Source organism: Hemiscyllium ocellatum, chromosome 7 (assembly GCF_020745735.1).
Source record: "Hemiscyllium ocellatum isolate sHemOce1 chromosome 7, sHemOce1.pat.X.cur, whole genome shotgun sequence".
NCBI lineage: Eukaryota > Metazoa > Chordata > Chondrichthyes > Orectolobiformes > Hemiscylliidae > Hemiscyllium > Hemiscyllium ocellatum.
The window spans coordinates 80,276,051-80,291,540 of record NC_083407.1 but is presented as its reverse complement, the minus strand read 5'-3'; the positions used below and the strand labels follow the sequence as shown (position 1 = coordinate 80,291,540).

The 15,490-nt window shown below is 41.0% G+C and overlaps 1 protein-coding gene across 2 annotated transcripts in view; it reads left to right on the top strand.

The window, feature by feature from the left end:
* Positions 1-12,472, top strand: part of LOC132817162 (signal transducer and activator of transcription 4-like) — a 101,288-nt gene extending 88,816 nt beyond the window's left edge. For both annotated transcript variants that reach the window (XM_060827379.1, XM_060827382.1), the window contains 6 exons: positions 2,849-2,901; positions 6,203-6,294; positions 8,834-8,973; positions 10,432-10,623; positions 11,452-11,518; positions 11,600-12,472. In XM_060827379.1, coding sequence (XP_060683362.1) covers positions 2,849-2,901; positions 6,203-6,294; positions 8,834-8,973; positions 10,432-10,623; positions 11,452-11,518; positions 11,600-11,732 — 677 coding nt within the window. In that variant the 3' untranslated portion in view covers positions 11,733-12,472. The remainder of the gene's footprint in view (positions 1-2,848; positions 2,902-6,202; positions 6,295-8,833; positions 8,974-10,431; positions 10,624-11,451; positions 11,519-11,599) is intronic.
* The last annotated feature ends 3,018 nt before the right edge of the window (positions 12,473-15,490 follow it).

Here is a 15,490-nt window from a genome sequence, read left to right as displayed (position 1 = left end):
TTGACCAATGAAGGTCTGCTCTACCATGTTGCTCATTGGCTGCCAAATTTCTGCAAATGGGGCTGTGTATTGTGGTATGTTGTTGAAAATGTCTTTCAATAAAAGATATTTCTTTCATCTTTGGGGGTCAGTCTAGCTCAGTTGACTCATGAGAGTGTGGCCCTCTGATCTTGTAAGGCTATGGTGACATAAGTACATAACTTTCATTTACATTGTCGAAATAAAAGAAAATGAATTCACTTAACCAAAATAGCTGCACACACATGGAACATGTTGGTGCATTAATAAAGAGCTTATAAGGTCCAACCAGTGACTAGTTTAATGATTAGCTGTTAAGGACCCAAGTAGCATAACATTGTGATAACTAAGGGAGTTTCCTGTTGCCATGTAAGGAAAAGTTTGTTTTTCAATTTTCCATAAAACTACTGGTCACCTGTTATTGAAGCCGACTGATTCTCTGTTCTGTTCATTTTCAGTGACTAAATTATGTACACGAAATAGTGAGTCATGTACCATGTAATGGAACCTCATTTATTGACCAAATATAATGTCATAATCATTAGCCATGCCTTTAAAGTGCAAACATTTGTTAATTATGTTAAACATCATGCGCTTTGTACCTTTAAACATGTAACCTGTCAGATCTATACTGGTGCTGAAGATGACATATAGAATAGGATATAGAATGCAGTGTATAACTCACCTCCTGATTCTACAAAGACTGTACAACACCTACAAGGTGCAGAACAGGAATACAACCTATCCATCACATAGCAACCTATCCATCACCCTCCAATGTTCAGTCCCTTCACCACCTAACCATAGTGGCAGCAGTGTGCACCATCTGCAAGTTGCATTGCAATTACATATGGAGGTTCCTCTGACAGCAACTTGCAAACCAATGACCTGTACCACCTAGAGGGTTAAGGCAATAGACGCATGGGAAGAGCAATCCCTGAAAGTTCTCTTCCAAGTGGCACACCATCTTGACTTGGAATTGCGTTGCTGTTCACTCACTGTCACTAGGCTAAGTTACTGGAATTCCCTTCCTAACAGCACTTTGGATGTCCCTATACCAAAAGACTGCCACGGTTTAAGAAGGCAGCTCACCATCACCTTCTCAAGAACAATTAGGATGGCAATATATGTTGGCTGAGCCAGAGACATCCACATCCCAAGAATTAATAAAAATCCCAAATAAACAGAATGGCAATGGAACTGGGGAAGAAGGTGCTGCTGCCCAGTACAACACCTGAAGTTTTTGATCATTACTGTACCACACACTCAGATCAGTGATGCTAGTGTTGCAGCATGATCACCATGATGTAGGGAAAGGGATCAGTAACTAGGGTGAATTGGTGGAGAGTCAGTACTTTGATTAGGCACTGAGTATAACATGGGACAGGTCAACACCCCACCTTCCCCAACCCCATCCCCTGGACACCGAGAAACAACCTGCCAAGATTTGCTTGTTCCACCTGCTGTTGAATTAATTCCAATGGATATTAATTTTCATTTTAAGAGTCTCAACTGGTGACAAAGCAGAAATCCCATCTATGAGCATGTCCACTATTGACTGAATAACGGTGGAGGTGGGTCCCAACTCACTATCCCCCAACTTGATGAAATGTCCCTGGTTTGAAACTCTCCCGTGAGTAGAAACATCCTTTCAGGATCTACCAGACCAAACTCCCTGAACACATTCCAATAAGGCCATCTTACATCCTATTAAGTTCCAGTGTGTATCTGGCCCAACCCTGTTCAATGTTGCTTCATATGACAATGCTTATTTCCCAGGAATCAGCTTAATAATCATTCTCTGTACTGTTGTAATGTTGTCATTGCAGGGTATATTTTTCCTAGGTAAGGAGATCAAACTATACACAGTGCATTGGTTGCAGTCTCACCAATGCCAACAGTTGTAGCAGACTTCAATACATTTAAACTAAGCCTCTTGATAATAAAGTCTAATATTGAATTTGCCTGAATATTTATCTGCTGTATGTACAAGGATGCCCAAATTCTTTGTTCCTCAGAATTTTCCAGTCTCCCGTCTTTCAAATAACATCCTGGTTTTTTTGATCTTCTTATCTAAGTGAACAATTTCTATTTTTCCTCCTTATCACACCATCTACCAAACATCTGTCCACTCACGTAACCCATTCTAATTCCCTTAGCAAACTCTTTGCATTCTCCTCACAATTTACTTTCCTACATATCTTTGTATGATCAGCAAATTAGGCTACAATGCTATCTATCCTTTCATCCAAGTCATTAACATAGATGGTAAATAGTTGAGGCCCAGCACTGATCCCTGTGGAACTTCACTAATTATAGTTGGAAAAATTCATAGAAAAATGTCAAGGATTGTACCATTCGTTTAAAAATCAGAAAGCTAAAAGCATGAAATTTATCTATGGCTCTTTGCCTCAAAAGAGAGTGGAAACAAAATGACAGAAGTTTAAATTACAAACTTTCTGCAGAATGTGGATACTTTTGACACCATGTACAAACTTTAATACCCTCCCTTAGTGAACTGTATAATCCTTGATAACCAGGGAACAAATGCACTTTTTTTTGGATGAAGAGTTATAAAGGAGTGAGATTCTGCTGTGTACTTATAGCAGGAGGAGAGTTCCGTTAATTAATCTATGATTTTGCTTCATAAAGTACACAGGAACCTGTTGTTTGTAACAATGGCTCACAGCAAATAAATTTTAAATATAATGTAAGTAGCAGTTTAGTCTAGACTTAAATAATCAACACAAGAATGGGTAATTCTGAACTTCAGGCAATTATATTCAACTTATTTTATATACTCATTTGATATTTTGTTCCTCATTTTTAGGACAACAGCTGAGTTACAACGATTGTCACGTTTCATGGAATAAGTTCTGTAAGGCAAGTAGCTTTTGTTTTAATCTGTATTGGTATAATGTTCTTGAAGGACTAATTGATGCCTTTGTTTGCATATGCCACGTGCCAAGCTAGTTTGTAAGAATACAAAAATCCCAATATTACCTGCACCTAGAATTGTCCAGTTTAATTTTTATTGTTGAGTATACTTTTCCTTTCAACAAAACATACAACTTGACATTTATCACAACTCCTTTCTATTCAAGAGAGCAAGATACTGTCAGACAAAGAAATGATTATACAAATTACTTTCTTTTTACATGACACATAGTTTATCACCCATCTTCAGTTTGAAGTTAATGTTATTCACAGTACTGCTAAACACCTCTCCAAACCCCAGTGAACCTCATGTTATGTCAGCACTCTGTGATATGCCTAACTAACACCTATTACATTCTTTACATTGGTATCCAACTGAGTAAGTTATCCTTCATGATCAATGCTGCACAACTCACGATTAACAAATATCTTCACTGTTTCACTTCTTTAAAAACAAGAACTAAAGTATCTACACATGTTCATTGTTCATTACATCAATGCACCAAAAAACTAACATCCTACATTTTCAAATGAGCTGTTGTCTGATTCATCCACTCCTATGAATCACTTTGTATTCTGCTTTCTTCAAATAGATCAGTCCTTCCCATTTCTCTTCAGAACCATATGAATCATATGTGAGGCAGTTATCTAATTTTACTGATCCAGAAAGTGAAACAATCGTGAAATCCGTTTTAAATTTCCTGGTAAAATATTTCAGTACACAACAGTTTCCATATTTGTTTGTTTCAAACTATATCCAACAAAATGTTTTCTTTCATGCATCTCGCAGCAATTTCTAAATGTATAACATTAAATAATTGGCCCATTCAATTGATTTGAGTAATCAATATGGTTAGACTAAAAATGAATTTCACTAAGTGTAAATAATGGTGACCAGATTGATTCTGAAATTTTCAGTTAAAAAACATCAAGTTGGTTATTTTGCTTATCTTGTGTCACTTTTGATTCAAGATCATACCCAAAATTACACTGAATAATAAAATTAAATACCCAAACTCCAAAATTGGCTGAACAAAGAATCAATAAAAGGATAAATTTACATTCATTTACTTTATTCCCCCCCCCCCCCCCTTTTATGTCTTATTTTTGTTTTGCTTGCAAACTCAAGAATCATCTTCCAATTACACCATTCATACAAGGACCCTGAGAAGTGGCAGATGGAGTTTAATTTAGATAAATGCAAGGTGCTGCATTTTGGGAAAGCAAAATTAGAAGGACTTATACACTTAACGGTAAGATCCTGAGGATTGTTGCTGAACAAAGAGACCCAGAAGTGCAGGTTCATAGCTCCTTGAAAGTGAAGTCACAGGTAGATAGGATAGTGAAGATGCCGTTTTGTGTGCTTTCCTTTATTGGTCAGTGGACTGAGTACAGGAGTTGGGAGGTCATGTTGAGGCTGTACAAGACATTGGTTAGGCCACCTTTGGAATATTGCATGCAAATTACCACGTGGGTGGTATAGTGGCTCAGTTGCCCCACAGTGCCAGGGACCCGGGTTCAATTCCCGCGTTGGGCAACTGTTTGGAGTTTGCACATTCTCTCCATGTCTGCGTGGATTTCCTCCGGGTGCTCCAGTTTCCTCCCACAGTCCAAAAATGTGCAGATCAGGTGAATTGGACATTCTAAATTGCCCATAGTGTTAGGTGCATTACTCAGAGGGAAATGGGTCTGGATGGGTTCCTCTTTGAAGGGTCAGTATGGACTTATTGGGCCAGAGGGCCTGTTTCCACACTGTAGGGAATCTAATCTAATTATATGCTGAGGTGAACAACCTACAGCTGAATTCTCAGCAATTATATAAAAGGTGTTGCACTTTTGCCCAGAAAGCCTTCAAAATACCTGAGAAAATTCAATCAATGGGGTTGTGACCAATTTCATAAACGTCATTCCCATACTTTGGAGCAGTAGGTTCATTAGCAGCTCCTCAATCTGTGTAGCAAGCACAGGTAAAGAGGCTAGAAATACTGTTGTGTGGAACTCACCTCCTGCCTCGCCAAAGTTGGCCCATCATCTGTAAGGCACGAGTCAGGTCACGTACAGTATGTGGACTACAACGGTTCAAGAAGGCAGTTCACCACCATCTTCTCAAGGGCAGCAAAGGCTGGGCAATAAATGCTAGCCAGACAGTGACACGCACAGCTGAAAATGTGTTGCTGGAAAAGCGCAGCAGGTCAGGCAGCATCCAAAGAGCAGGAGAATCAATGTTTCGGGCATGAGTCCTTCTTCAAGAATCCTGAAGAAGGGCTCATGCCTGAAACGTCGATTCTCCTGCTTCTTGGATACTGCCTGACCTGCTGCGCTTTTCCAGCAACACATTTTCAGCTCTGATCTCCACCATCTGCAGTCCTCACTTTCTCCATGAAGAGTGACATCCACATCCCAGGAATGAATTTAAAAATCTGTGATCTTCTCTGACCCTGTACCAACTCTCTGTTTTTCTGACTCCAGCTTCTTTTATATCCCCACTTTCAATCACACCACTGTTTGCAGCTATAACGTTAGCCTTCTAGATCCAGTACTTTGAATTCCTAAATTATCCCATACCTACCCCCTCTATTCTTCCAAGATCTCAAAAATATTACTTTGACTGACTCATTTTAATAGCTGCTTTATTTGACTGCATGTTTTTCACTCTTTACACCTCTATGTGAGGTATTTTTCTCTGTTAAAGGTAACTTGAAAAAAATAAGTACATTCAATGGAGATCTATGGCACAGAAAAATACCCCTTGGCCGACCAGTCAAAAACAACCACCTAAAATAAAGTCACCATTGTCCCAGAGGGTCATAGGTCTGTTCTGTCATTAGAGAGAGAGAAAGCTGATGATGAGTTTAACCTGAAAGTCACCATGCCTCAAGCGAGAAGCATATTTGAGAATGTGGCACCTTCATGGTAACTTTAACTAGTGTAGGAATTGAACCCCCACTGTTGGTGTCACTCTGCATTACAAACAAGCCATCCAGCCCACTGCACTAATCAACTCCTTCTGTTAAAGACATTCAATTGCCATGAATAATCATAATCAATAATCAGTGTATGACATTTCTGTTTGTATTTGTGCATAAGTTGCATCCCTAATCTTACATGTACACATACTCAAATATTTTGATAATACAGGAAGCAATGTTTCAGCCTTGATTCTAAGCAGTTAAAACTTCAAGAATTTGCAGAATCACTGAATACTATTTATACAAATTCTGATCATTTTTTTTTGTTTCCTTTACAGGAGAATCTTCCTAACAGGTTCAGTTTCTGGTTGTGGTTAGATGGAATCCTGGAACTCATCAAGAAACACCTATTGGCTTTATGGATAGATGGGTAATTAAAAGCCAACAATGGATATTATTGATTACTGTGGAAGTTACCAATATACTTAGTAGTGAAGCAGTCATTTGATTTAATTTATGGGACAACCTGCATTGTAGCAAATAAGATTTAATTTAACGCATTAAAATCCAGTTTCAATCTCAGCAGTTCAATATGTGAACATCAATTCTACGTTATTTAACCTTCAACTGTTACATTTGAAGAAATGACATTCTATGGTATCAATAGTTTTCAAATTACTGAATAAGTATATCTGATTACGTCCATTCTATATTAACCTTTTCTCTGATTGTTAACCAGTTATTCATTCAGCTCATTGAACCATCATTTTCTGTAGTTCTCTAATACATTAATAATCAGATTGCATGCCCATGCCTTTTAATATTGAACACTTATCTTCTGTACACTCTAAATTCTCTTTGCCGGTCTCAATACATCAATTACCATTTAAGATAGAGTCTAAAATTACACATTCTAAATGTAGCCAGAGAGTTTTATACAAAAGCAAACTAGTGAGGATGCTAGAAATCTGAAATAAAAAGAGAAAAAAAAAAGCAGGAGTACCGCATGAGTCATGCAAACTATGAATTGATTCCATCCAGGATAATTTCAATACCTAAACCAGCCCATACATTTTTCCAGATCTCTGGAGTACTAAACAGCTTTCTGATTAAAATGGCAGAATTTGGTTAGGTCAAAGGATAGGTCTGCTTGATGGGTGATTGTTAGGGGTCCAGTGGAGGGGTTTTGGTGTATGGAGTTCAGGGAGGGTGCGGTTGGGGTTTTCAGTGGTTGGTCAGGGGTTCAATTTAAGAGTGACCCAGGAGTTGGGGGAGCTTTTTCATCTGCTGTTTTTTTCCTGTGTAACTACTAAGCTTAAGTGAGTCAGAAGCTTCTGAATTCTCCAAATTTACTGGGCTCTTTTGAAGATTTCTGGACTCATGGCAAAAAGTCCAGAAAATCCAAATTCCCAAATAACTCCCACAGAATTACTGCATCAAAGATTCTGCAGTATCTCAACATGCAACATTGGACTGTGTATCTGACAACCCTCTGGCCTTTGGAATATCTTTGCCCATATATTCTCAGTCACAAATATATCAAAGTCTTCTGAAAATCAATGTGACAAACCCAATGAGGAACCTCATCTATTAATTCCATCTACTACTTTAGCTATGCCTTCAAAGAGTTTATGTAGAACTGTGAAACATGTATTGCTTGTAAAACTACACAAAGTCGTACTTAGAGAAACATTGAAATGTCAGTAGTAGGAAAACTGTTAAAGGTTATTCTCTCTGATACTAAGACTATGATTTATTAATAAGTGTCATAAAAGACTTTTGAATATGTAAGGCCTGCATCAGCCATCTTCATCTCTTCTTAAAAAAGATCTGAATTGTCAGCTTAAACACTGTTGGAGCAGTTAGCTTTAAATCAAGGTAATAAGATCTGTCTCATGTTAGATCATTTCAGCTAGCAGAGAAATGAAGTTTACAACCTAGGTTCCATTGCCTAATTTGTTTTTATTTCAAAAATATACTTTATTCATAGAAATCTCTGGTACCTGTACAGTTGATGATGTCCTTCAGATGTATACTTTATATGTCTTTACATCCAGAGAACAGACTGAGTCATTGGTACCATCCAGTCTCTTGGCCCTTAATAGAGGTTTCCACAGGGTCCCAGTTACTGAATGGGCCCTTGTTCCATGGCCTAAATGAGTTAGTTGCTCTAAAACAGCAATCTCTATGCAAAATGGGACCGAACACCTGCTTCAGGCCTTTTTGCTAGGTTTTATTGCATATGGCCATAGCATGCATATTCAACAGTTGCCTAGCAATCAAACCTGAAGTTCTAAAGTGGTCATTGAAGCTTGCCATTGGAAAGGGATATTTCAACTTTTTTGCTTCTTTTAATAAGGACGAGCAGGCGTGAGCTGCTGTAAGTCTGCAGATGACAGTTAACCCAGTTCCTGATTGCCAATTGATTGTCCACTAGAGCCAGCCAATTTTTCAGCCCTCTGGGGTATTGACTGCCACAGGGGCATGCTAGCAATAAGTAAATGAGTCTGGGTCCTAACACCATACCTCATTTGGACATATTCATCATACACAGCACTGGGTTCATATCAATTTAAAACAATGCATTGTCCAGGCCCTGGTGTCCAAGGCAGCACCAGTACTCTGCAATGTAGAAATCTCACTGCTTTAATTTCCATTGATCCCAATCTTAGCCACAGTGGGGTGCTAGTTGTGGCCTCAACATCTACAGTTATGTTTGACAGAAGCCAACAAGGATGTTTGTTCTTAGTGAGTGCCCATAAGCTTTGTTGGGAAATGTATGTGATTTATAGATGAAGAGTAATAAATAGGCAAATTACTTACCATTGGACTCCCAGCAGTCATATACCATATTGCAACTACACTATGCATCTTCAGATGAGGATATATGAAAAGGAAGACTTAACCTTTGCACAGCAAAATTCTACTATGGAAAGTTGTTTAAAAAATGTTGACTTGTGTCTTTTTAGGTACATTGTGGGATTTGTGAGTAAGGAAAATGAACGTGCTTTACTGAAAGATAAACCTTCTGGCACATTTTTATTGAGGTTCAGTGAGAGCAGCAGAGACGGTGCCATTACGTTTACCTGGGTTGATCGATCTGAGAATGGTGAGATAGTAATAGACTCTCTTTTTCTGTTGCTTGGGACAGAGGCATAAGCATAAAACAATTTGGAATAAGCATACTCCAAGATAAATAGATTTGTAAACTATAAACAGCTGGAAAATCTCCCAGCTATTTTCAGTTCTGTTTACAATAAAGAGATGGAGAGTAAACAAATGGAACCGTTTATTGCATAGTTGGACAAATCCTAATTCAGAAGTCAAAATCTTATCTGCTGATATTTAGTCTTGGTACTTTGCAGTTTCTCTATCACCTAAACTTTCTTCACAATGTTATGTATCTTTTATATATGTGGTTCTGAATTAAATATTCACTGCTTTAGCATCATTAGTTTCAGTTGCAAGTACATCCCAAGTTCTGTGTGATCAGGAATTGAGTTCTTCCAATTCTGTTGGTCTCAACCAATCCATTTTGAGCAGTTAGGTTACTCTTGTGTACCTTAGCGAAGATTTTTCAACCTGACTGATTGAAGAACCTTGCTGTTTTTCCACTTCACAAGTACCACAGATTCTTCACCACACACAGTCAGATGATCAGTTACTGTTATGGAGTTTTGACTTCAGAGCATGGATTAAAAGCTCAATTCAGCCTGTGATTTCATCTGCTTTTTGGTCAGTTTTCAAAAGGAAATCCAAGATAAGTGGGTTTGTAAATTATAAACAGCTGGATATTCTCCAAGCATATCATTGCTCAAAAGCCTGTAACAAAAATGTCAATGTAGCGAGATAGAAAATGGTGCTCAATTTTTATAAAAACCAACATAAAACCAATTACTACTACCTCTGACCTTCCTCATCTATCTTTTGATCCCAAATAGAAAGTTTATATCCTCTCCATTCCTACATCAGCATCTTAAAAAGCTTGGGTTTCATTTAATTCCATGCAATTTATTTACTTGACCATCCCTGTGCTCTATAAAATCAATCTGTCCAAGACTTGAAATCAGAACATTTCTACACTTGGATAAATGCACCCTTAGGTACAATAAGTGATCTAATTTTAGCTCCCAGCTTTCAATTACTTGCTACTTCACAACTTTTCTTGGCTCTAATATATTGCTACCACTATTGTCACTGGTCTTTTGAACTTTCTTCTCTTGTTTAGTTGAGGTTCTGAATTTGTTGTCATGTTATTATATGCTAATGTTGGCATAACTAATCAACAAATATTTAGGATGTGGCTAATTATGAGTATTATTGTTCAGTATAGATGGGAGCTAAATAAGTTATGCCATTTGATAGAAAAGATGCATGATTTCATGACCAACAAAGTAAATTATTTCCAGCTAGATTCCATTAGATTCTACAAAGAATAATTACAATACCTGAATTTGATGGGATAGGATTGAAAGTTTGTAGTCAAAATTTTATCCAATACTTGAATGTTAAATTCACTTTTTAAATTCATAAGGATCTGAACATAATCTTTAACTTGTTGTTTTAGGGGAAATGAAATTTCATTCAGTAGAACCTTACTCCAAGAGTCAGTTATTAGCGGTTCCTTTGCCTGACATCATCCGTGATTACAAAGTAATGGTGGCTGAGAATATTCCAGAGAACCCGCTACAATTTCTATACCCCGATATTCCAAAGGACAAAGCTTTTGGAAAGCATTACAATAATAAGCCAAAAGAAGGTCAGTATTGTCAGTCTGTGGTGGTATATTAATAACCCAAATGATGTTATTACTTTGTCATGAAATCACATCTAGCAGGCTGATGTTAGAAAATGTAGAGAAAGCTCTGGTTAAACTGCAGCTGGCAAAGTATGAGAAGATCTAGATTCCCTCCCTCTTTGGAGGGAACACAATATAGATTTGTTGGAATGATATCCTGACTCCCAAGGATTAAATTATGTAGATTAAATTATCATGCTAACTGTTGTATATTCCCTTAAACGGAGAAGGATATGAAGTGATTTGATTTAAGTTTTCAAGATATTAATGGAAACTACATGGTAAATTGGGGAAACTGTTTCCACTGTTTGGGATTCTATAGCTAGAGCCATAATTTTTAGAATGGGATTAGGAAGCACTTCTTCTTTCAAAAGGTGGTATAAGTTTGGAACTCTCTTCCACAAACATCAATTGATGCCTGGTTGTTTGTTAATTTTAAAATTAAGTTTATTTTAATTAAAATTAAGGGATATAAGACAATGGCATGTATGTGGAATTACGTCACAGGTCAACCATGCTGAAGATTGGGGGTGGTGGAGGGTCTGTGGTGTGGAGAGGTGAGTGGAGAGTTGGAGACAGAGACAAAGAGAGAAAGATATGAAAGGGGCAGGCAGAGAAGGGGATGGGCATATTTTCTACAATCTAGCAGTTTGTTTCAGATCTCCAGCATCCACAGTTCTGTTTTATTTTAGAGATTTTATATTGCGGTATAAGGAAGTTGGTCTCAATATGTAACAAATCATTGAAATATATCAAGTGCCTACATTTATAATTACTTCTTTTAAATAGTATCTGAACCAACAGAGACAGAAAAGAAAGGCTATATTTCCTCAAGGTTTATCCCATTCTCTGAATTGTAAGTATCAACAACCAATGAACTTTCTCTGAAAATTACTGTGTTTTGTGTTAACTATCAATTTGTTCTGTTTCTTTCCAGTCCAAATGCTTCAACGGCTCCGGTTTCTTCATCAGACCTACTTCCCATGTCACCAGGAGTGTATGCTGAACTGAAACAGCAGCTGAGTCCAGCAGAAATAGAGACTGCTGTATGTTTTGAAGCCATGATTTAACTAGAATTGACCTCCATAGTTCTTTTCACAACAACTCAGACAATAAACTCCCTACACATCTAAATTATAGTTAGATGTCCAATAATATTTCATTTTAAGAGGGTGCAACAAGCTGTTTTATAGCAATGCAATTGTAAAACACAAAACAATGCAAATGTGTATATACACATATATATGCATGAACTTACAAATGACATTGATATAATACTTCATCTCTAATTAATTGCTATGTTACAGATTTGAATTTCAGACATTGTATCATGCAATGAAAATCTGTCAAACCAAAGTTACATTGCTCACTGCAGTTCAATGTAGATGGTCGGACCTGAGTGTGAAAAGGATTGTGTATGTAAACATTTGAATACTTGGTCAGTGTATCACAAAACGGGAGACTAATGTTTAATATTGTGAAAGTACAAATAGGAGTTGCCTCTTTCAAATATTAAAAACATTCCAGATAAAATTTGTAAAGTTTGAAAGAGCACAAACAGGTTACTTCAGTAATTTTATCATGTGGCCGTAGACTATACTACACACATTGCAAAGTTTTTGAGACACGAGCTGAAAATGTGTTGCTGGTTAAAGCACAGTAGGTCAGGCAGCATCCAAGGAACAGGAAATTCGACGTTTCGGGCCAGAACCCTTCATCAGGAATGAGGAGAGTGTGCCAAGCAGGCTAAGATAAGCTGTGTATGATTTCTCAATTCTCAACCCACAAATATATCAAGGCTATTAAAAATGTGACACCACCTTGTCTTGTTTCTCCATGATGGGAATCAGCGCTGCACCCTGAGCAATAGGTATTTTCAACATCACTGCCTTCTCCATTGTGTACCTTGTCTACGTTATGTTGAGAGCATCACATCAAAATGTGGCTGACGTCTTCAGCAGAATAGGATTCCATTCCATCAATATATAAGCCATTTATGCCAGATATCCTGAACCACCACAATACTTGTATCCTTGAGAACTCTCATGTTCCTACTATGTTTAAAGAGAAGGATGCCTTGAAAAAATGATTATTGGAAAATAAGGGCTACTCTCTACAATAATGGCTAGTGACTCAGTTAGTAAAAAATGAGGTCTGCAGATGCTGGAGATCACAGCTGCAAATGTGTTGCTGGTCAAAGCACAGCAGGCCAGGCAGCATCTCAGGAATAGAGAATTCGACGTTTCGAGCATAAGCCCTTCATCAGGAATAAGAGAGAGAGAGCCAAGCAGGCTAAGATAAAAGGTAGGGAGGAGGGACTAGGGGGAGGGGCGATGGAGGTGGGATAGGTGGAAGGAGGTCAAGGTGAGGGTGATAGGCCGGAGTGGGGTGGGGGCGGAGAGGTCAGGAAGAGGATTGCAGATTAGGAGAGCGGTGCTGAGTTGAGGGAACCGACTGAGACAAGGTGGGGGGAGGGGAGATGAGGAAACTGGAGAAATCTGAATTCATACCTTGTGGTTGGAGGGTTCCAAGGCGGAAGATGAGGCGCTCCTCCTCCAGCCGTCGTGTAGTTGTGTTCTGCCGGTGGAGGAGTCCAAGGACCTGCATGTCCTCGGTGGAGTGGGAGGGAGAGTTAAAGTGTTGAGCCACGGGGTGATTGGGTTGGTTGGTTCGGGCGGCCCGGAGGTGTTCTCTGAAGCGTTCAGCAAGTAAGCGGCCCGTCTCCCCAATATAGAGGAGGCCACATCGGGTGCAGCGAATGCAATAGATGATGTGTGTGGAGGTACAGGTGAACTTGTGGCGGATATGGAAGGATCCCTTGGGGCCTTGGAGGGAAGTGAGTGTGGAGGTGTGGGCGCAAGTTTTACATTTCCTGCGATTGCAGGGGAAGGTGCCGGGGTGGAGGTTGGGTTGGTTGGGGGTGTGGATCTGACGAGGGAGTCACGAAGGGAGTGGTCCTTGCGGAACGCTGATAGGGGAGGGGAGGGAAATATATCCTTGGTGGTGGGGTCCGTTTGGAGGTGGCGGAAATGGCGGCGGATGATACATTGTATGCGGAGGTTGGTGGGGTGGTAGGTGAGAACCAGTGGGGTTCTGTCTTGGTGGCGGTTGGAGGAGCGGGGCTCAAGGGCGGAGGAGCGGGAAGTGGAGGAGATGCGGTGGAGGGCATCGTCGATCACGTCTGGGGGGAATCTGCGGTCCTTGAAGAAGGAGGCCATCTGGGCTGTGCGGTGTTGGAATTGGTCCTCCTGGGAGCAGATGCGGCGGAGACGAAGGAATTGGGAATATGGGATGGCGTTTTTACAGGGGGCAGGGTGGGAGGAGGTATAGTCCAGGTAGCTGTGGGAGTCAGTCGGTTTATAATAGATATCTGTGTTGAGTCGGTCGCCCGAGATAGAAATGGAAAGGTCTAGGAAGGGGAGGGAGGAGTCTGAGACAGTCCAGGTGAATTTCAGGTCAGGATGGAAGGTGTTGGTAAAGTTGATGAACTGTTCAACCTCCTCGTGGGAGCACGAGGCAGCGCCGATACAGTCATCGATGTAGCGGAGGAAAAGGTGGGGGGTGGTGCCAGTGTAGTTGCGGAAGATGGACTGTTCCACATATCCTACGAAGAGGCAGGCATAGCTGGGGCCCATGCGGGTGCCCATGGCAACTCCTTTAGTTTGGAGGAAGTGGGAGGATTGAAAAGAGAAGTTATTCAGGGTGAGGACCAGTTCAGTCAGTCGAAGGAGGGTGTCAGTGGAAGGGTACTGGTTGGTGCGGCGGGAAAGGAAGAAGCGGAGGGCTTTGAGTCCTTCGTGATGGGGGATGGAGGTGTACAGGGACTGGATGTCCATAGTGAAAATAAGGCGTTGGGGACCGGGGAAGCGAAAATCCTGGAGGAGGTGGAGGGCGTGGGTGGTGTCCCGAACATAGGTGGGGAGTTCTTGGACTAAAGGGGACAGGACCGTGTCGAGGTATTGGGAGATGAGTTCGGTGGGGCAGGAGCAGGCTGAGACAATGGGTCGGCCGGGGCAGGCAGGTTTGTGGATTTTGGGCAGGAGGTAGAAACGGGCGGTGCGGGGTTGTGGGACTATGAGGTTGGAGGCGGTGGATGGGAGATCCCCTGAGGTGATGAGGTCCTGGATGGTCTGGGAGATGATGGTTTGGTGGTGGGAGGTGGGGTCATGGTCAAGGGGGCAATAAGAGGAGGCGTCTGCGAGCTGGCGTTTGGCTTCAGCGGTATACAGGTCAGTGCGCCAAACTACCACCGCGCCTCCCTTGTCTGCGGGTTTGATGGTGAGGTTGGGATTGGAGCGGAGGGAGTGGAGGGCTGCACGTTCTGAGGGTGAGAGGTTGGAGTGGGTGAGAGGGGTGGACAGGTTGAGTCGGTTGATGTCACGGCGGCAGTTGGCTATAAAGAGGTCGAGGGCGGGTAGGAGGCCAGCACGGGGTGTCCAGGTGGATGGGGTGTGTTGGAGGCGGGAGAAGGGGTCGTCAGAGGGTGGGCGGGAGTCTTGGTTGTGAAAGTAGGCACGGAGGCGAAGGCGGAGGAAGAATTGTTCAATATCGCGCCGCGTGTTGAACTCATTAATCCGAGGGCGTAGGGGAACGAAGGTGAGGCCCCTGCTGAGGACTGATCTTTCATCCTCAGAGAGGGGGAGATCTGGAGGGATGGTGAAAATCCGGCAAGGCTGGGAGCTAGGACCTGGTGTGGGACTGGAGCTGGAGCTGGGGCTGGGGGCGGGGTTAGGGGCGGGGACAGAGATCGAAGTAGGGGCGGAGTTAGACGTGGTGACGTTGCTCGATGTGGGGGCGGGGTCATGCGTCGTGACGGAAATAAGCGTGG